Here is a 21,659-nt window from a genome sequence, read left to right on the forward strand (position 1 = left end):
TTTTAGTATTCTCTACTCTTTCATTCAAAATAAATCTTTAAAAAAACATTTGAAGAAGAGCATGGTTTTATAAATTAATCATAGCAAGGTTCTGTAAGGTTTTTTCATGTTTTATTTTCAGTTTTGATTATATTATTGTTGCCAGACATGTTTTAAAGCTAGCATCATAAAAAGCCAACCACCGCCAACAACTAGCTAGCTAGCTAGGAATATATATATATATGTAGCCATGTTCTTTATACCTAGCTAAGTCTCCAGTTTATATTTAAGTGACTAGCTATTAGCTGCTGTAGCTAGCTAATGCTAGCTTTAAACTAAAGATTCCCAGTATATATATTCCCACAAAACACATCAAACGTTATTAACCCTGAAAATTTTAAACATTTTCCTGGGTTTTTTTTGGTTTGCGAAGTTCTTTTCCTCCAAATATTCTGAAAATAAAGTTCAGAAATTACTTATTTTAAAAATGTAAATTTAATTTGTTTCAAATTGTGGGCAAAAACCTTAATCAGCATGCTAAAAGAACTGACTTTTCTTAATTTAAAATTACTAAACACAACCATTTTCTTACATTTAGTGTAAACTTTTGTGCGTATGGCTTATATTTAATACACCAAAAGAGCTACTTTGTTGATTTCAATTTTATACTCTTTGTAAGCTATTTTTTTCTTCTTTTTGACATTTCTGTTTTACCACTCAATTTTTACATTTTATAAGTTATTTGGAACAGAATGGTATGAAATAGACCAAAATACCTGATCTTAGTTGTTTTTAATTTACAGGCTGTGTCTGTGAAACTTTAAGGGGAACATTTGGTGGAAGACAATGGCATGACATATACTGATAGAACTGATTTTTGTTGTGTTAGATGTTATATCTGAACCTTTTTGACATTTTATGTTAATTTTGTGAGGAAGGACCATATATATATACACAGAAGAAGAATTCAATTTTACACCTTGCAAGCTTTGTTTTTCTATATTTTGTATAAATTCTTACTGGGGAGGACTCCTTGCAATATATCGAAATGACTGATCCTTCTCGATTTAAATTTGATGTGTTCTAAATCGTATATAGTTTTGGAAATTTTGTGTAAGATTTAATGGGTAGGGGCTAGATGCAATATGTCAAAAAAACTTTTTTTGTTGAATCAGAAGCACTCCCTACAACCATTCTTTTTTTTACAGTTTGTGAAGCTTTTGTGAGGAAAGAGTGTATGCAATATTATCGAAATAACTGATTTTTGTTGCAAACTGTTTTTCTTTGGCATTTTGGATTAAAATATTGTTGTAGAGGGCATATGCAGTAGATATATGTACTGAAATAGTTAAATTTTGCAAACTTTCATTTTGTCGTTACCTCTCATTTTTTACATTTTGATTAAACTTTTGTGGGAGACCGTCGGTATGCGAAGGACCAAAATAAGAGATTTTAGTATTATTTAGAATTTGTATTTTGTGTTGCAAAATTGGTGCAAAAATTGACATAAAATGAACTTATATACAGATTGATTGCTGTTGTTTAACATGACTCATTATGACTTATATATATATTTTATGAAAATTTGTGACAGAATACTATGTGAGATTTGAAATTTTTTTTACTTTATTGATGGTAAAACAGCATGCAAATTGCTAAAAGGACTTTATTAATTTTAGATTTAAACACCGTTATTTTGTTGGCATTTTGTCTAAAGTTTGGTGAGGAAGGACTGTATGCAATATATCAAATAATGTTTTATTGCATTATAATTTGTCCTTGCAAATCCCTTTTTTTACACCGTAGATAAAAAATTCTGTCAGAGGCACAATTTATTGTTTATTTTTCACATTGTGTGTCAACCTTTGGCAGGGTTTGCAATAAACTAACTGATTTTAACATATACAATGAGAGAGATTTGTGTTTGACATTGATCAGCTTTTTTGTATATATGTGGCGTTTTGAGTGATTTAAATTTTATGGGTGAGATGTATGTTGAAATGCTTTTGGAAACTTCTTTCTGAATAATTTTCGCATTTGTCAGATGGTCAGAGCAAGTAATTTTAGTAGATTTAGATTTTAAATGTCACATAAATACTGCAGTTGTTGAAAACCTTTAATTTTTTTGGTCATTCATATAATAATGCAGATGTAAGATGCGCACTGCTGTATTGTTTGTTTTTTGATGGACATATATCTGCTACATAAATTAAATGGAATACAGTGGATTCTTCCACGGGAAACAGCTAGTAATCTATATATATATTAAATTCTCTTATTTTGGTCAATTGCATATCCACAGTCTCCCACAAAAATTTAATCAAAATGTAAAGGATGAGAGGTTGACAACAAAATCCAAATTTGCAAAATTGTAATTATAGGGGATAAAACAATATTTTAATCCAAAATGCAAAAGAAAAACAGTTTGCAACGAAAATAAGTTATTTTGATGGTATTGCATACAATCTTTTCCCACAAAAGCTTCACAAAGTTTAAAAATGGATGCAGGGAGTACTTCTGATTCAACAAAAATTAGTTTTTTTGACGTTTTGCATGTTGTCCTTAACCATTAAATCTTACACAAAATGTCAAAAAACTACGATTTGGAACGCATCAAATTTAAATCACGAAGGATCAGTCATTTCGGTATATTGCACAGAGTTTCTCATTTAAATGTATAAAAACACGAGTGCCTTGCAAGATGTAAAGTCAAATTATACAAAAATTAGTTCTTCCAGTATATATATTGCATAATCCTTTTGCCACAAAAGTTAACAAAAAACTTCAAAAAAACACACACAACAGTTTGTATAGATTACATACAGTATATATATATATATGAACGAACACAAATACGGTTTTATCCAGTTATTCCAGAAACATATACGTAAACACAATTTAATAAGGGAATAATAAGCAACAACAAATCAGTAAGAATGACAAAAGTTATTAATACGTAATATTTTTATAATATATTTGATTCGTTGTTGTTGGAAAAGGAAAAGTTTTGGATAGGAACGTTGGTGACGCAGCATTGCGGTCTAAACGGAACCCACGATTGGAACCGAAAAAAAACGTACGGACAAAGAGAAACCATCCTCTTAATAAGTGAACGCTGTAGAAACCATCTAGTTGGTGATAATATATTTTATTGTTTTTAATTACTTTCCTTTTTATGTTACCAAGGCAACGTTTTTAATAGTATATATTTTAGTTTTTACCAAATTGTAAGTATTCGTTTGACAAAGTTGGCTGATATACCAACGAAATATTACGTATTAATAACTTTTGTCATTCTTACTGATTTGTTGGTTATTCCCTTATTAAATTGTGTATATATATATATATATATATATATATATATATATATATATATATATATATATATATATATATATATATATATATATATATATAAATGGAAAGTCACCCCAGCCTTCCCTGTATGTTTTTTACTCTAAATGTAAAAAAAATGTAACTCCTTCCTCCGAATCACCACACTTAAACTATATACGGGGCTATTTTTTTATTAAAAAAGTGTCGGACGGAAAAATCGATACTTGAATAGGCTATAAAAAACAATCTGCAAATAATTACGGTTTCCCTATGCGTTTATTCTATTGCCTGAGGGCTGGTTTAGTTTGGGTAAAAAGGATGTGATCATACTAGATACTGACGGGGAAGGATTTAGAGTTTGATTTTAGTGTCGGACGAAATCGATAAAAAAGAACTTTTGAAAATTTCGATTCACTACACGTTTCTATCGAAAGTAAGAGAAAGAAAGATGCAGTAGAGATATATATTTGTACTGAAACGTTCCTCTTTCTTTTGAACAGTATTTGGAAAATTTTACAATTTTTGAACTTTGTATATTAACAAATTTCTTCAGCAATGGAATAAAGTGTCGGACGGAAGCTGAATTTTAGTTTCGGACGGAAGAAAATAAATGTCTCTATTCTCGCAAAAAAACATGACAGAACGTTGATTTATATGGAAACGCAATTAATTCAAGAAATTATCTAAAGATGAGTTAGATTTGTCCAGTTTAAATTGAACTTTTAAAAATCTTCCGTCCGACACTAAAGTAAGAAAATAAATAGAGCTTTTTAAAAATGAATGTTAGCTCGAACTTTAGTTCAATCTTTAAAGAAAAACAAAATCATCGTAAATAAATGCCAAGGAACATCATAAATAACTTCATAAAATACAGTTTTGAAGGCTGCAGTTTCGTTCGTTAGGATAAAAATATTAACCTTTTTCCGTCCAACACTAAAATAAAAAGACAAGTTTTTATCTAGTTTTAACGGAGAAAAACAATTCATCCAAGTCCACCTTAAAACTGGGAATAACTAGACATAAAAACATTCTTCGTGAAACCAATTTTTGCAGGATGGACATTCTAACCAATCCGGAGTGTTATCTGAATGATAGGAAGCAAAACACTTTGCACATTGGTTCTCTTCAACTGTAGTTGAAACGTTATGATCACAGATCAAGCCACCAGCCTTGCTGTACCAATGAGTGTAATACGGCTCCTCATCAGCAGCAGTTTTGTAAAATGCAATTGAGGAATCACCACGTTGGTGGATTGACCTCTCAAACTTGTGAATCTTGAGGGTTTCGGGGATGGGAGAAGCGGCTTCTATACCTTCCGGCTCCGTGATTTCCGACTTACTCGGCATGTAGACAGTGATCACAGATGGAACAAACTGCGAGGCAGCTTCGGCAAATTCTTTCGGGTTGTAAATCACAGCCTTGTTTGACTTCACCTTCCGAAAAACGACATTTTTTAGCGTACTTCCAACCCCATCCATCGGTCCTTTTCCGTGGTGACTCTCATTGTAGAACCAACTCAAACTTTTATCAGCGAGGATGGTAGCAGATAGAATCTTGAACACGAAACGCGAACGAAATTGGGAGCCCATTCCATCACTCCAAACGATTAGGCGATGAAATTTCCGTTTAGTCCATTCTTCAGCAATCTCCACAACTTGTTTCAAGGAGCTCATCGAAGTTATGCGATTGTGATCTGAACTTTCGGTAATAACGACAATGCTTTTATGATCTAGCTTTTGCTCTTCGTCCAGGAAATAACAGCATGATGTAAATAAGGAGAAGCTCTGGTGACCAAAATAAGCGCTCTGAATTTCGTCTTGCTGATCGTTCTTATAGTTTTCTGCAAAATCTACGTGCACAAGCAAATCATCAGCAGTGAGATCTTGTTTCTGTTGAACATACGCAGAAAACGGGATGCGTTTGACCGAAATATGTTCCTTCAAGATTTTAATTTTTTCCTTCATTAACGCGACAGAATCCTCGAAACCAAGAGAAAATTTCGCTTTTGTTATCCTTTTCTCTATGGTTGTCCAACAGAAATATTGAATGTCGTCATCGGCACTGTCCTTTTCAGATGAAGACGAGGATGAGGATTCGGAGTGTGAATCGGACTTTCTTGGACCAAAATCAAAAGTAGAAAACTGTTCACACTGACTAGACGCACATTTCTTTAAAGAGAGGTTACATGCAAACTTCTCGACTAAATCGTGGGGATTTGAAGGGATTGGGTTTTCCAAAACTTTATTCAATGCCTTAGCTAGGAGAGTTGCATTCTCGCATATCTCACACAGGCAAGAGCCGTGTGGAATATTTTTATTAAAGGCGTATTCTTTGTGAGCTTTTAAAAAATCGTAAAGCTGTGAGAATGTTAATTCTTTTTCAAATTTATGAAAGAAAGTGTCCGGGACTCTGATTTTACCGGATCCATTAGCGGTATTAAGAACGTCTTTAATGTTCCATAGTAAGTAAAGCTTCTGCTTGAACACTTTCTCGCCGTCGACTTTACCTATGTATACATTGTCCTTTCGTCCAGGATTAGTGTAGGTGAGATCTGCGCGGGAGAGAAAGTCAATCAACCATACATAACGACGTTCGAAAGTTCTAAAATAGCTTAAAGAGCAATGGAGTGACATTATTTATTTTAGTGTCGGACGGGAAAAAAGGAATCGCTTTAAAATAGTCTTCACATTGAAAAATCTTGACAAGTTATGGATGTATTATCTGTGTTTTTTTTCTCCGAAAGGGTTTAATTGATACTTAGCAACAATTTCGGTTTTAATAAGCTTTCTTATAAATCTTGAAAAATATTCAAAGTTTTCTGTTTTTAAAAGTTCTTGAAAGTATTCATTTTTATTGGACGCACTTTAATTAAAACAGCTTTATTTCAATCTATTTTTTTAATTATTTATCTTTTTTGGACAGTTTTTTAATCCCTCCTCCAACTCAAACAGATTTGAGACGTTCAAAAACTTCTTTTTTAAAAAGAAACGCCGGTAAAAGGCTATAATGAAAATTTCCGTCCGACACTAAATTTTTCAAGAGAGTTGTACAAATGGTGCAAAATGTACGAAAAAGTAGGACCTGCCTTGGTATTAAATGTTATTTTCCCATAGCATAAGCCTAATTAAAACTAAATCAAATGTTAACGGGTGTTTTTGTAGACTTTATATTTTTGACCTAAATGATGACCAATTCTCAAATAGCCCCATACCAAAATTACTACATGTTAAATAAAAATCCTTTTGTCATATTGCATGCAACCGATGTATAAGTTTAGTTACACAAAATACATCTTAAAAAGAGTCCTTAGCTATTCTTAAATATCTTCTAATATAAGCTTAAAAGGTCCAAACAATCCACAACAACACACAGCAACATATATAAAACTCACAGGTTATTTAAATATAACTGGAGCTAGGCATCAAAATCATGGGTACATATATATAAATTCCTAGGTAGCTAGGCTGATGGTGGTTGGCTTTATGATACTAGCTATAAAATATGTCTGACATCAATAATATCATCAAAACTGGAAAAAAAAACATGAAAAAACTTTACAGAACCTTGCTATGATTAATTTATAAAACCATGCTCTTCTTCAAATGTTTTTTTAAAGATTTATTTTGAATGACAGAGTATATAGAGAATAGTAAAAAAGAACAGCCATCTTTTTCGAAAACACAAAATTTCCGTTTTATGCTAGGAACAGTCCGTATGCTTTGTGAATATCTAATACCGTTTCATATGTAGCGATACCTATATATATATATATTCTCATATAGATTTTTTGGCATAAGGGTATATATATATTTATATCGTTATTAGCAGCGGGTTACATATTTACACCTTATGTGCGATTTCTATGAAGTACATCCCTAATTTTTTTAGTTAAATTTTAGCGTACGGCCACGTCATAAGAAAGTGACCCGTGATTTCCGTGTCGTGGACTCACAGTTTTACTCACGCAAGGGAATTAATATATAAGATAATCTTCTAAACTTATATTGACTTTTGTAACTCCTAAGTCGTATCTCTCTAGGAAAAACTGTATAGCTGTCTTGAAGGCAGCATTGTCTGTGGCAGCTAATATATTTTTAAGTTTTCCTCTAGCTTATTTTCCAAAGACCTAACAGGTTGAGTTCATCATTGCGGTGGCTTGCCACCTCTTTGTAAATCATTTTCTTTTTCTCATTAAGTAAACCGAATGGATCATCTACATCGTCAATTGTTGTCAGAAAATTGTAACCATTATACTCTGGTGGACGTATTTTCAACATTAATGTAAAACTTGGGAATATGGTTTACAAAGGTCTTCCTTGTACTCATTGAATTTAAAAGAAACACTTTTGCCAGTTATACATATGACTTCTTGAAAGTCTGGATAGAGCAAAACCCAATCTTCTATGGCACAAAATTCCTGATTGTGGTTGCCATGTTTTTCGATAGCAGAAAGTAAAAGTTTCTGTTCCAGATGATTCCGTACTCATCCCGCATAGCTATACCCACATTAATAATCACCGATTTTTTAAATTTTTTGAACTGTTCTTCTGCTTATTATTTGTTCCCATCATAGAAGCAGAAGATGGTTTTGCTGCTACAGATGTTGTTGTTGATGATATACTATGTCTCTCTTTGTACCAGGCTTGAAGAAGGTCTGTCTGTATTTTTCTCGGCTCTCGGTAAAACTATTCAAAGGCATCGTATTCGATGGAGTATAAGATGTATCGTTTTCTGATGTTCTAGCGCCACATTTCCCACAAAAAGTGTGCTCTGTTTTGACTTCAGATCCACACGCTACACAGTATGCTTTTTTTATCTGCAATCAATGTTTTGGTACAAAATAACACGTCAACCGAAAATAATTAAAACATTTTCTTTTTTTAATTTTCTTCTCAATCCTTTTTCTTTTTCTCCGATATGTATACTTTCTTTCTTTTTTCACTTTTGATTTATTCTTTTCTCAATTTTAATATTTTTTTTCTCGATTTTGATTTTCTTTTTTCGATTTGAATTTTTTTTCTCGATTTGAATTTCCTTTTCTCGATTTGAATTTTCTTTTCTTGATTTAGATTTCTTTTTTTCAGTGTCCCTTCTCGGCTTCCCTAACTAGGTAACCCTTTTCATTTGTTTCTTTAAAATTCAGACAATCGTGCGCAAAAATATTTGGAAAACTGTCTGATTTTTAAGTTTTTAGACTTCTTTTAGCATAGCAGACCCCCTTCCCCCAAATTCAGTGTTAAATTTGTTGTTTTGATCGCTAGTGTCAGGTCTTGTAAAGGCACTGTTGTCAATACAGTCAACATGTCAATACAGTCAACAACATACTGTTTTTTAAAACATTTTTGCACACGATTGTAGATTGCTCAGTGAAGCTGAAGATTCAAAGAAAAAGAAACTCAAAGGGCTATTGAGTCAATGTTACTTAAGGGGGACGGGTGTGACAATCAAATTAGGGTAGTTGCGTAGCTTAAGTATTACAAATTGATTACCTTGGGTAACGTTCTGTCCATCTTTTCAATGTGTTGTGTCGTTTTTATTTTCAACATAGTATGCAAGACAACAATGTAATATGTTTATTTTAGCAATATATTTCGAAGTATTACTTCATCATCAGGCTATAAGTAAAAGTATATAAACAGTAAAACCGCTAAATAAAAAGTATTCACATCACATATCAACATCTACCAACATACACTATACACAAGTTAAAATGTATTAAATGATTAAAACTCCCATGAGGGATAAATCATAATTAAACTTTTATTACTAATTCACGGCTTTTAAACTCGGGTAATAAAGCCTAAAATAAACACAAAGGACGAGTAGCTTATTTCCAAAGAAGAAGTTGGGCTATACAATAGTGTGCTACGTGTAATAAAAAATAAACAAAAATAAAGGCGTCTAACAACCGTTACGTAAAAAGTAAAATCTCTATATATGTACTTGCATTATTGCCATGCCAGAAGTACACGAGGGAAAGAAAATATATCAAAATTTAATATATTCGCCATACAAAAAGGTTATTACATAATTTCACAATGTATAAACAGTTTGTAATGCATCATACAAAATCAGTTATTCAGTCTAGTGCATATAGCAATCCTCCCAAAATCTTTCTTGAAATATAAGAAATCAATAATAACAACACATAAATCAATAGTAACAACACATAAAAGAAAAATATAAAAACTTGAATCTCTTTGGTATATTATTTATCTATCGTAACATTTTAATCCAAAGTATTAAAAGAACAGTTTTCCTTACAGACTAAAACTTATATTCAAGAAATTTTCCAAATTTTATGAGCATGGCGCACCACGTTGCATGAAATAAAGTTGGATTTTTATGTTATAAAATCTAAGTGAGAGTTTATGATGTGCCAGTCGCATATCACTAATAAATTTCCTCAATTGTTGCACCCTTTTGTGCACACTAGAAGAAGAAACTGACCTAGTAGAGTAGCCCTTAATCACTGATGTGTCAACCCCTGAAAGTTCTAGCACTGACTTCAACCATCTGTTGATGCTACTAGTTGTAACAGGTAAATGAGGCTCTACGATACCAAGAAATAATTTTGTTTCGCCATCTTTTCACCAAGGCTTAGTCCGTTCAAGATATTAAGTGTTTTTACTGGCCATAATTCTTCCCAGAAGCAAAGGAAATGATTGGATCTGGCCTTTTGCCCTTTTCTTGAATTGTTTTGCTTTTCCTGCAAGCTGAAAAAACAATTTTGGTACTTCCCACAGCCGTAAATTTTGTATCTAAAAGGTTTAGTTCTGATGCACTGCTTACAGAAGTCAAAGCGAGTAGCATAACAGTTTTTAATGTCGGTTTTTTATCTGGCACACCCCTCATTTTCCTAAGCTGTATTAGAACTTCTTCCACTTCTCAAACAACACAGCACCTTGGTTTAGGAGGCGTCAATGCAGATATAGCTAAGATATAGCTGAGCGATATACTTCTATAGTTGTATATTCTAGGCCATCTTTATAGACATTATGTTAAAAAATCCAGTATTACATTGGCAGGGGCATCAATGAGATCCATTTGTTTTTCATTACACAACCATTTTTTCCAAAACGTTGTGTAAGTGTCTGTTGTGCTAACTCTTTTGGAGTGTAGCATGAAAGTTTCAGATTTCATGTTGCTATTATTGGGTGAAGATCTCCTTGCTGATTTGTGAGGAACTGTGCTGAGTTCAATAGGAGAAGTGGATGTCTTATTGTTAAACTTGGGTACCACGGTTGACCCGGCCAAAGAGGAGCAATTAGTATGGTCGATTCTCCAATTTTTGCAATATTTTCCCTATTATACAGAGGGGTAGAACAAGTTTTGAGAAAAGGCCCTTCCAATTGTGGTATAGTGCATTCACTCCCTTGCACTATGGGTCCTGCTTGAGCCTCATGTAGTTGTTTAGTTTTTTCATTGTTCAGATTGCAAAACAGTCCATGTTGGGTGTTGCCATTTTGTTACCTCGTCATCTTCATTGGACTTTTCTTCCTTGGTCCAAGCTCCCCCGGTTGACGGGCCTTCCTCCATTGCTACAAGGGATGGGTCCCTAATGAGAGGAAGCATCTGAAAAAATTACCATTTCCGGGTTGCTTAGGTGTGTTGGTTTTCCCTTGGCCAGAATCAAGTTGTTAATCCACCATTTCAGCTCCTTGTGGGAGTCTGCTGACAAAGTAACTATGTGGCTGCAATTGACTTTTTTCCTTTGCGCTTGAATAAGGTCTTGTTGTAGGTATATCAACTGTAGTGGTGCTGCTTGGATTGCGGGCAGGGTCGCATACAGTTTCGCTACCACTGTTGATAGTTGTATCAGGGATGGTTGGTGGTTTTGTAATGTCTCTTGACACAGTTTTGTCAGTTTTTGGATTTTCTGAATAGGAACTGATTTTTCCATCTTTTGGGTGTTGATTATAGTTCCGAAAAAATCTACCTGTTGTGTTGGTTCCCGACAAGAATTTTTACCAGTTTATCTTAAACCCCAATTAGCCAAGAAGAAAAATAACTGAGTCACTTTCTTCCAGGGCTGTCTGGTATGTCCTCCCTATCAGCAGTAGGTCCTCCAGGTATACTAAAGGTATAATTACTAAGATTAACAACTTTTGCAAAAGTGCTATTGGTACTTTTATTAATTTCGCGAAAATGCGAGGGCACGGTCCCACTTCGAAGGCTAAAACTAGTATTTCGTACATTTTTTGTTTTATTTGAATCTTACGTATTTTCTTGATATTGGATTGATTCGGAACTGCCAATATGCCTCTTTTAAATTTATTTTGACTAAATAGTCCCCTTTTCGAAGGAGCTCTTTCACATTTTGTATACCCTCCATTGGGAAATAATGGTATTCCAGAAATTTGTTCAGGTTTTTCACATTTATAATAGGCCGAGACTTGATCTATTCTTTTTGGGGCGAACAAAAATTGTTGAACGAAATTGATCCCTTATCAGATTTTCCAGTTTATTCGGATCCCCTGTGAGGATCTGCCAGTTGTTTATGTATTACTGGATTTTTCCTGCATTGCTTTCGATTACATAGAGCAGAATTTCTGGAAAAAGTTCCCTTAAGGCTGGATGATAAAACCCGATTTGTTAGAGGGAGACAGTTTCGTACCTCTTTTTCCTCTAAACAGGCCTTCACCACGATTAGGTCGTGCCCCTCCACGGGGGTAGGATTGTATTGAGGAGGGGCAGTTCTGAAAGGGTGTCTTTTATTTTTTTTCAAAATAATTTTTTCTCATTTTCCTGGGCTTTTAAAGTTTCCTTGAGGTTTTTACAGAAAGCTTCACCGAACAAGTATTCATTTTCTTCTCCGAGAGCTTTTGATTTGTCCTTTATCTAGCTCTTATCAGATTTATGGTCAACGATCGCTGACAGGACTTAAACACGCTATAAGATTTATAATACTGCAGTGCAGCTTGCTTGACCCGAGTTCCTTTTAAAAGAGCCAAATGGCGTTATAATTTTTTTTGTGCTAACTTTTCGACCTTAGTAGCATAAACCTCAATTACGACAAGCTGGTTCTGTTATAATTATCCATTGAAAACACTTTATTGTGTCATTTCTTCTCAAGCAACGGTTTCAAAAACGAGTCAAACTTTATTGCTTTCGTTATATTATCCGGAGGAGGAATGGCAATAAATTCCTCCAAGTCCCCCTCCTTGACATGCTGACTACAACCAGAATTGAACAGGTCCGCAAGTTCCTTTGGTAGAGACTATTTTAATTTTTCGTTATTTGGCAGTGAAAGAAGGCAGAACTTCTTAATTGCTGGCCCCTCCTTCTTGATCACCCTCCTCAATGGGACGTTTTCTCGCCTCACCTGCTTCAGGAGCAGTTTGAGCTTCGTCATTACTGTCATTGGCAGAAATTTCATTGTCAGAAGATATAGCTGCAGCGTCAGATAACTCATAGTCGTTTACAACAACATTCTCTCACGATTGTTCAGGTTAACTTCGATATTGGAAAAACAAATATTTTCTGCTGCTTACCTTCCTTAAACTTTTCAAAATAAGGACGAGGAAGGCTGAGTCGTGGCCGTAAGTCGGTTCGGATCGACTCGCGCATCATGAAATCTCGCGAAAATTTTGTGACATAAAATTCAATTATATTGAAACGTGCTGTCATGATAACAATGAAGAGTTTTCGAATTTAGGAATGGAACATATTTTAATCGATCGTTACGTAACAGATGTAAACATTGATTTAAGTTTTCTTACATTTAGTTATGTTTTGAAAAACGAGAACAACAGTGAATCACCCATTTTGTAGCGTTAAAAATAGTAACAATGGAAAACTACTTTCTACAATTTTACGCTCAACGTTTTTAGGAAATCGTTGCAAAAGGGGGGATTTTGCTTTTCTGGAATATCTTTAGAGGATCGCATCCTCTAGCTATAGTAGAACCAGCTGTCATTAGACAAGAAATATCATTACAGCTGTTTTGTCGCCTCATCAATAATTTTTAGGATATACACGCTGATTTTACAAGAACAGTGTGTTTTCGTTCCTGCTCAATGTTCCTAACTTTTTTCACAATCCTCATTATTCTTAATATATTGAAAATATATAACGCCTTAATAAATTAAAGCTTGCTATTAGTTAGCTATTGGCAATGCCTAGGATATTCTTAACTTCCGACCCACAGAGTATATTCTTACAAATTATTGAATATATTTTCTGGTTCAAGACACAACAAAACACTTTAATGTTTATAAAAAAATTTAGCACTGTTAGTTAAAACAAATAAAAAATCGTTATACACCAAAATTCATTTATCTATAAATAATGTAAACAAAACCTCTGTTTTTCTTTCGCTTTCTTAGTAGGTAGCTTTCTCTGAATAAAAGTTTAATCAGTTTTATACTTCGAATACTGCACTTTGCTTCAACTTAAAGAGAACGAATTGGAAGCGTATACAATTGTTTAATACATTTTTACTCAATTCTCTTTGTGATGTTATATTATGTTACGTTTTTCTGTTTTTAAAAAATATTTTAATTTATCTTATTTATCTAATTTTAATTATCAACACTATCTTCGTTCGACAACAACAATTTTGTTTTTATATTTTAGATTTCAATTATCATGTTCGAATTCAATAGTTTTTTATAAAAGGATGCAACCTGGGTCCCAGAACACAAATATGGAACACATAGAAGAAGGAATATGCTTAAATCTAATGATGAGTAAAAATTGTTGAAGTAACTTTTTTAGGATTAATTTGAAAAAGAGACAACCTTCTTCCCTTCAGGTTTTCTTTTTTCAGTTGATAAACAACCAGTTTTCCGTGCGATACGGCGCGCATATAGTAAGCTGAGGGTAAAATTAAATTACTTTATCAATATCAACCCTGTACAATTTTTTCAACTTAGCAAACGTAACGCCATGCATTGGAAGAAAGAAGAAAGTGACCCATGAATTTTTTTGCCATGGTCTCACCGTGCACACACACACAAGGTGTATTAATATATAGATGGACAAATACCTAGATAAATGGAACAAACAATAAATATAAAAAAAAAAACAACGAATTTACAATTGATGGGGTAGATATTCGTTCAGGGAAAAAGAAAGACTCCGGATATGCATTTTCTAAAGGTTCACAGGTGGATACATTGCAACGATAGAGCAGTAATTTTCTGTGATGACCGCCTTATTAACAGTCCCGAGTCATATATATTAAAAGAGTTGAGGTAAGAATATTTTAACCAAAATGAGTCAGCAAGGGGGCTTGACTACAGTCAGTCTTGTTTTTGGAAAGTGACGACTCAAATTATTACCCCAGTCAAAAAAATATTAGCAGATGGGTTTGATCACACATGATCTTGTCTTTGGAGAGTAACGACTCCACTTATTACCTGAGATACAAACAAAGAATAGCACACTTAAACAGAAAACGATTGAAGTTTACTTTAGGAAGATAGACATGTCTAGTTTCTACTGATGACCGTCCGTGGATCTCTTCGAGGTGACCCAGCTAGACATCCAGGGTACTTAGGTTCAGAAATATAGGCCGAAACCTACCTGCCCTTGGGTGAAGTTCTGTTCATCTTTTCATATGTGTTGCGTCGTTTTATTTTTGTTTTTTAGTAATTTTAATTAAATCCTTGAATAAGGGAGAATTGTTCTTTTAGAGGCATTTTCTCTAGAGAAGTACAACCTCTAGCTTATTTCTAAAGATCTAGCAGGTTGAGTTCATCATTGCGGTGGCTAGACACCTCTTTGTAATTTATTTTCTTTCTCTAAGGAAGTTGGTTTTAAAGTGCAATTTGCCAAGCGCAATAGTTTGCTACTAGGAATGATTAAGTGTTTAAAAGTAACAGCCACGTCGTGAAGTAACAGCCACGTCGTGTCGTCGTGTTTTTCGAACAAAGTGGCATATTACACCGCAAAAACCTAGGCAATTCCTTTCTGTATATGGATTGCTCGGGAATCAAGAGACTGGTCTCAAGAATGTCAACAAAGGCAATACGTGCTATGGCAATGTTTTTTTGCAAGTAATAAGTATACTATGCCATCGCTGTGGTCCCAGTGTGCTTCAGAGTCATTCCGTTTGTCAGCAATTGTGAGGGCGATTGCTCTAAACACGACCATGCTAAACCATTCTATGACCCCTGTTGATCCTTCAAACTTTCTGAAGGCTCTAGACCGTAATATACACCCTTCTGGAAATACAACCTTTTAATACAATTTTCAGCAAGATGTAGCAGAGATGTTACTTCTTGCCATGAATGAATTGAAAGGGTTCTTCGTGATTGCGTCTCTGAACATCTCGACAGAAGTATCGATACCAGTTAGCTGTAACACATGTCTCTGTTCTTCGGTTGTTGAAGATCGGGACATCCTAAAACTCGCACCACCTTCCAGCATCCAGTTGACGGTTAACAGATTTTTAGATTCCGACAATTTGGAGAAAGAAAGTAAATAGTTTTGCCCACAATGTTCCCTGCACCGAGAGAGCAATAAGGATAAAAAGGATTACAAGGAACAGCGAAATTCTAATCTTGCACCTGAAAAGGTTTGCAAGAGATGTTAAGGACGATAAATTTGTTGAAAGTTTTTCATCTTCTGAATTTTATCTTAATATCCCGATATCTAATCGCTCCAACACATCTTTTATACACAAGTATGATTTGGTAGCTGTGATAAACCACTCTGGTACATTAAACGCAGGCCACTATTGAGCCCATATACTAGATCGGACCACAAACTCTTGGTACCTACGCAATGATAAAGCAATCAGCAAAGTTGATCCAACAACACTCAACAGCACTACTTCATATGTTTTCTTTTATACCCGTTCCTAGTTTGTTTGTTTTTCTCTCTCTTTAAAACACGTTTGCTGTTGCTTTAAACCTGTACTTCCATGGTACCCAGAGGATAAAGATTTCAGCTACTATTCTCTCGTAACTTATAAGAAGCTTAGCAAAGGGGTTTGCTTTTAGCTTGTCTTTGGGTGTAACGACCCCACTTCGTACCCCAGTTAGGTAAAGTCCCTACGTTTACAAACTTGGTATCAGGCGTGACAAGCAAATAAAGCAATTTTGAATGTTTTTAGGAAATCCTTGCAAAAAGGGGGATTTTGCTTTTTTGAAAAATCTTTACAGGGTTGCAACCTCTAGCTATAGTAGAACTAGCTGTCTTTAGACATGAAATATCATTACAGCTAGCTGCTTTGTCACCTCATCATCATCTCAAAATTAATTTCAGAGCAATTCGAAATACTTTCGAAAGCTTTCAAAATGTTTCAAAATATTTCGAAATATTTTTGAAATAAAAATTTCAGACAGTTTCGATATAAAAATTTCAAATGTATCTCGGCCTTAATATATACACATGTGGTTGCTCAACCAATTCTTGGACTTTTTTTACCCTTCATCTCTTCTTTTCTCAAAAATATTTTACTATCAGAGATAACTTTAACTGTTACCAGTAGATGCCCTGAATTCAAAACTGAAGCATGATCTGCTCATATCAAGAACTTCCTTTTGAGAAAAATCCCTGCTGGCTCTCTTCATAGGCCAAGCTGTCTGTGTTTGTTGTACAATTTTATTCTTAAATCTGCTAGAGGAATTTTTCTGCCATATACTGTATAACATGTTTTGTTGAGAGTACCATCAGCATCAATTGTAAATTTTGTATACTCTTTCGGCCCTATCAGATTCCTAAGTAAATACTTTCCATTTCTGACCTGTTTTTCAATTTCTTGCTTAATTTGATCGTGTGGTTGTGCCTGAAAATCAGTATGTAATATTTTTATTAACAATTTTCATGCATAAATATTTGTCTGGTTGTTAATTGAATATAGCAACATTTAGCAACTAATTTGGTTAAGATACATTTACAAGGATACATGCCTAGTTTTTTTTCGTACGTTCTTTAAACTTTGGAAAGTTTCAGAATGCAACAATATTACACAATGAAAACGGAGCTCTCTAGGACACTTTCGACTTATCACCGTTTTTTACTCAAAACCCCAATTTCAAGGGTCTAGGACAGCACTGTTTCCTCGCTATATTGATCCTCTGACGCACTCGCCGTTTCTCACTCAAAACCCCAATTTCAAGAGTCTAGCGCAGCACTGTTTCCTCGCTATATTGATCCTCTGTGCAAAGGGTCAATACCGCGGGCAATTACCGCTGTCCTGCAGCACTCTCGTACGACCGCAATGTTGTCACCCTGGTCACAACATAAAATAAAATGTCCAGCGTCCCAGAAAATTTTCCAACATATAATAAAGCAATGAGTTTCTTTAGAAATGCAATTAGTAAATTATATAGCGCTGTCTCAGCGCCAGTAGCAGCAACACGTGATGCTCTTGCAGAGAGACTGCAGAGCCTGCGAGACACTGTTACTTTATTATACCACAAGGCTAAGGAGAGGCTTGGTTACGGTCAAGCCTTAAAAGCCACCGTTGAAGACGCTGCTGTGGAAGAAGAACAAGTGGAAGAAGTGGATCACAGTGCTGTTGAAACGGAAGGTGGATTTGATGGTAATTATCGACATTTCCGAAGTGAAGGAACACCAGAAGGTCAAGTGGTGAGTATTGAACAGTACCTGGATCAACAGAAACAACATGTGGAGAAAGTCATCACAGACTTGCAAAACACTAGACAGAATTGGAAGTTTCAACTGAATCTCGTGGTGGAGTTTGTGCACAGGAAAAATCCTTCTGACAAGTTCACAAAACCAATATGGAGTGAAGCTGTCACAATCATGGAAGGAAGCGATATCGAAGAATTGATCGAAGAGATGTATAAAAGCCTGCTAAAATGCTTTGAAATGACATCGGAGAAACTCAAAAAAAGCGACTACATCTTCAACCGAATCACAGAAATGACGCATCACTGCCACATGATTGACCTTATGAGAGGTAGATCATGGTTCAAGACACCCGAATGGCTGCAGAAAAAGCACTGCATCATCAATCCTTAAAATGAAGACGAGCAGTGCTTCAAATGGGCTGTCATTGCAGCCCTCCATTTTGATGGTATTGGAGCACATCCTGAGCGCATCTCGAAGCTCAAACCATTTGTTGAACAGTACAATTGGAGTGGCATCGAGTTCCCAACTCCCAACACACACTGGAAAAAGTTTGAAAGGCAAAACCCCAACGTGGCGTTGAATGTCTACTTTTCTGAAGAAGATTTTCAGGTCAGACAAGCATATGCTTCGAAACACAACACGACACGTAAAAAGGTGGCAGATGTGCTAATCATTCAAGAAGGAGGGAAAAAGCACTACGTTGCCATTAAAAGATACTCTGCGCTCATGCGCGGTTTATCATCTAGACATCGAGGTGATCATTACTGTCGAAACTGCATGCACGGATTCCGCAGTCAAGAGACACGAGACAATCACATGAAGGTGTGCATGGACCATGATTTTTGCGAGATTGTCATGCCTGAAGAAGGAACAGTCCTCAAACACGAAGATGGGCAAAAGTCGCTCAGAATGCCATTTGTCATCTATGCAGACACAGAATGTATCTTGGAACCTGTTCAAGGTTGTGATGGAGACCCTGAAAAATCACACACCAGAGACGTCAGCAAGCATGTGGCTTCGGGATATGCCTTCATAACTAAATTTGCACATGGAGAAGTTGAAGAATCATCCGACTGCTATCGTGGAAAAGACTGTATGGAAAGGTTTTGTAAGGGACTGAGAGATCAAGTCAATAGAGCTATCAGACATCCACAGAAGAAGATGATCCCGTTGACACATGAAGAGAAAGAAGCCCACAAGTCTGCAAAAAGATGCTTCATTTGCGAAGGAGTGTTCAAGAATAACAACGAAGACATGACAATGCGCAAGGTTCGAGATCACTATCACTACACTGGTCAGTATCGAGGAGCTGCACACAGTTCGTGCAACCTAAAATATCGCATCCCCAACGAGATTCCGGTGGTCATGCACAATCGCTCACGGTATGACGATCACATTATCATCAAGCAACTGGCCAGGGAATTCAAAAGCCACGAGTTTGAATGTCTGGGTGAAAACAGCGAAAAATACATCAGCTTCTCCATCAAGCACCCCGTCACATTTCAAGGAAAAGACGACGAACCGCTGAAGCAGATGAAGAAGAACAAGAAAACCAACCAAATGAAAGAGGTGGAAATCAGCACAACCTGCAAAATCAAGTTTATCGACAGCTGCAGGTTCATGCAAAGCTCAATGTCAAGCCTTGTAGATAATTTAGCTGGAACCAACAGTAAAAGTGTCAGCTGCAACGACTGCAAATCAAACATGGAACTCATCGAGATTGACTCAGGGTACAAGGCGCAATTCAAGTGTCAAAACTGTTACTGCTCCTACAAGACGGTGGAACTGAATGAGCATTCTATGAAGCAGAAATTTTCCAACACATTCAAGCATGCAAGGGGCAATGACGAGCACTTTAGACTTTTGCTGCGTAAGGGTGTTTACCCCTACGAATACATGGATGCGTGGGAGCGTTTTGAAGAGACAGCACTTCCTCTAAGAGCACAATTTTACAGCAGCTTGAACCTTGAAAACATCACCGAAAACGACTACAAGCATGCTCAAAAGGTGTGGAAGGCTTTCAACATCAAAAACCTTGGGGAGTACCACGATCTCTACGTGATGAGCGACACGCTTCTTTTAGCAGACGTTTTTGAAAATTTTCGAGACACTTGTCAAAACATCTACGAGCTTGATCCAGGCCTCGCATGGCAAGCAGCTCTAAAAGTGACGGGTCAGGAGCTCGAGCTTCTGTCAGACATCGACATGCTACTGATGGTTGAAAAGGGGCTCAGGGGTGGTATTTGCCAAGCAATCAAGCGCCAGGCTAAGGCGAACAATCCGTACATGGGGGAATTGTTTGATGTCAACTTGTTGATCTCGTATCTGCTGTACATCGATGCCAACAATCTGTACGGAGGTGCCATGTCACAAAAGCTGCCAACACACGGCTTTAAGTGGCGTGAAGACCTCGAAAATTTTACTCAAGCTTTAATAGAAAATTATAAAAATGGAGATGATGGCTATTTTCTTGAAGTGGATGTCCACTACCCGAAAAAGCTGCACAAACTCCACAACGACCTTCCATTCTTGCCTGAAAAGATGCGTCTGAACAACGACTGTGAAAAGTTGACGTGCAATGTGTTTGACAAGGAAAAATACGTGCTGCACATTCGCAAATTGCAGCAGGCACTGCAGCATGGATTGGTTCTCACCAAGGTGCACCGAGTCATTGAGTTCAAGCAAAGTGCTTGGCTGAAGCCCTACATTGACATGAACACAAAGCTGCGAAAGGATGCCAAAAATGACTTTGAGAAAGACTTTTTTAAGCTGATGAATAATAGCGTGTTTGGCAAGACCATGGAGAACGTTCGCAAGCACCGTGACATCAAACTGGTGACAACGGAATGGAGGCGCAAGAAGCTCGCATCAGCTCCAAACTATCACAGCACATCAAGATTTGACAAGAAATTTGTGGCAATGGAAATGAACAAAGTGAAGGTCGTCATGAACAAACCTGTCTACCTCGGCCTCTCCATCTTGGACTTGAGCAAACTCACGATGTATGAGTTTCACTACGACTACATCAAGCCAAAGTTTGGTGCAGGCGCAGAGCTTTGCTACATGGACACAGATAGTTTCGTCTACCACATCAAAACAGACGATGTCTATAAAGATATCGCAGGTGACGTTGAATCAAGGTTTGACACATCGAATTACAGTCCCGAAGACAAACGTCCCTTGCCTATTGGCAAAAACAAGAAAAAATTGTGCTTAATGAAGGATGAACTTGGTGGCAAAATCATGATCGAATTTGTTGCATTGAGGTCAAAAATGTATGCGTACAAGACACTCGAAGGATACGTGCAAAAGAAGGCAAAAGGTACAAAAAAGTGTGTCGTCAAGAAACAGATCACGTTCGAAGACTATTTGAACAGCCTACAGACCTGTCAAAATTTGTATCGCACGCAACTGAGATTTACCAGTCGAAAACACGAGATTTTCACCGAAAAGCTGAACAAAATTGCGCTGAGTGTTGATGATGACAAGCGTTTGCAAGCAAGAATTGCTCACCAGAGTGTGGCATCCCGACCATGTTAAACCATGGATGTTTTGAGTCTCGCGGGATGCTTCAAAAATTTATTTGCATCTCACACACACATCAGTCTCAGTGTTTTCAAAATGTCAAAATTTTCTGTTTCAAACGTTTGCATTCAGCATGGTCTTGATCACGAAAATGCATTAATAAAATGATACTTGAACTCTTGTTGGTAATGTTGTACGTAAGTTTTTTGTACGTCTACTGCAAGTTTTCTTCTCTAATAAAAGTTATGTCAGAACTGAATGAAATTTTA

At 35.9% G+C, this 21,659-nt stretch overlaps 2 protein-coding genes across 2 annotated transcripts; one reads left to right on the forward strand and one right to left on the reverse strand.

Moving 5' to 3' along the window:
* Positions 1–4,115: 4,115 nt before the first annotated feature.
* On the reverse strand, positions 4,116–6,036 carry LOC130648004 (uncharacterized). Its single transcript, XM_057454023.1, has 2 exons — positions 4,384–6,036; positions 4,116–4,248 (listed from the first exon to the last, which is right to left on the reverse strand). The coding sequence occupies exons 1-2, from the start codon at positions 5,946–5,948 to the stop codon at positions 4,116–4,118; spliced, it is 1,698 nt and encodes a 565-aa protein (XP_057310006.1). The 5' UTR covers positions 5,949–6,036.
* Positions 6,037–17,520: 11,484 nt separating this feature from the next.
* On the forward strand, positions 17,521–21,405 carry LOC130648006 (uncharacterized). Its single transcript, XM_057454024.1, has 2 exons — positions 17,521–18,193; positions 18,263–21,405. The coding sequence occupies exons 1-2, from the start codon at positions 17,521–17,523 to the stop codon at positions 21,403–21,405; spliced, it is 3,816 nt and encodes a 1,271-aa protein (XP_057310007.1).
* Positions 21,406–21,659: the final 254 nt, after the last annotated feature.

Source organism: Hydractinia symbiolongicarpus, chromosome 6 (assembly GCF_029227915.1).
Source record: "Hydractinia symbiolongicarpus strain clone_291-10 chromosome 6, HSymV2.1, whole genome shotgun sequence".
NCBI classification, from domain to species: Eukaryota; Metazoa; Cnidaria; class Hydrozoa; order Anthoathecata; family Hydractiniidae; genus Hydractinia; species Hydractinia symbiolongicarpus.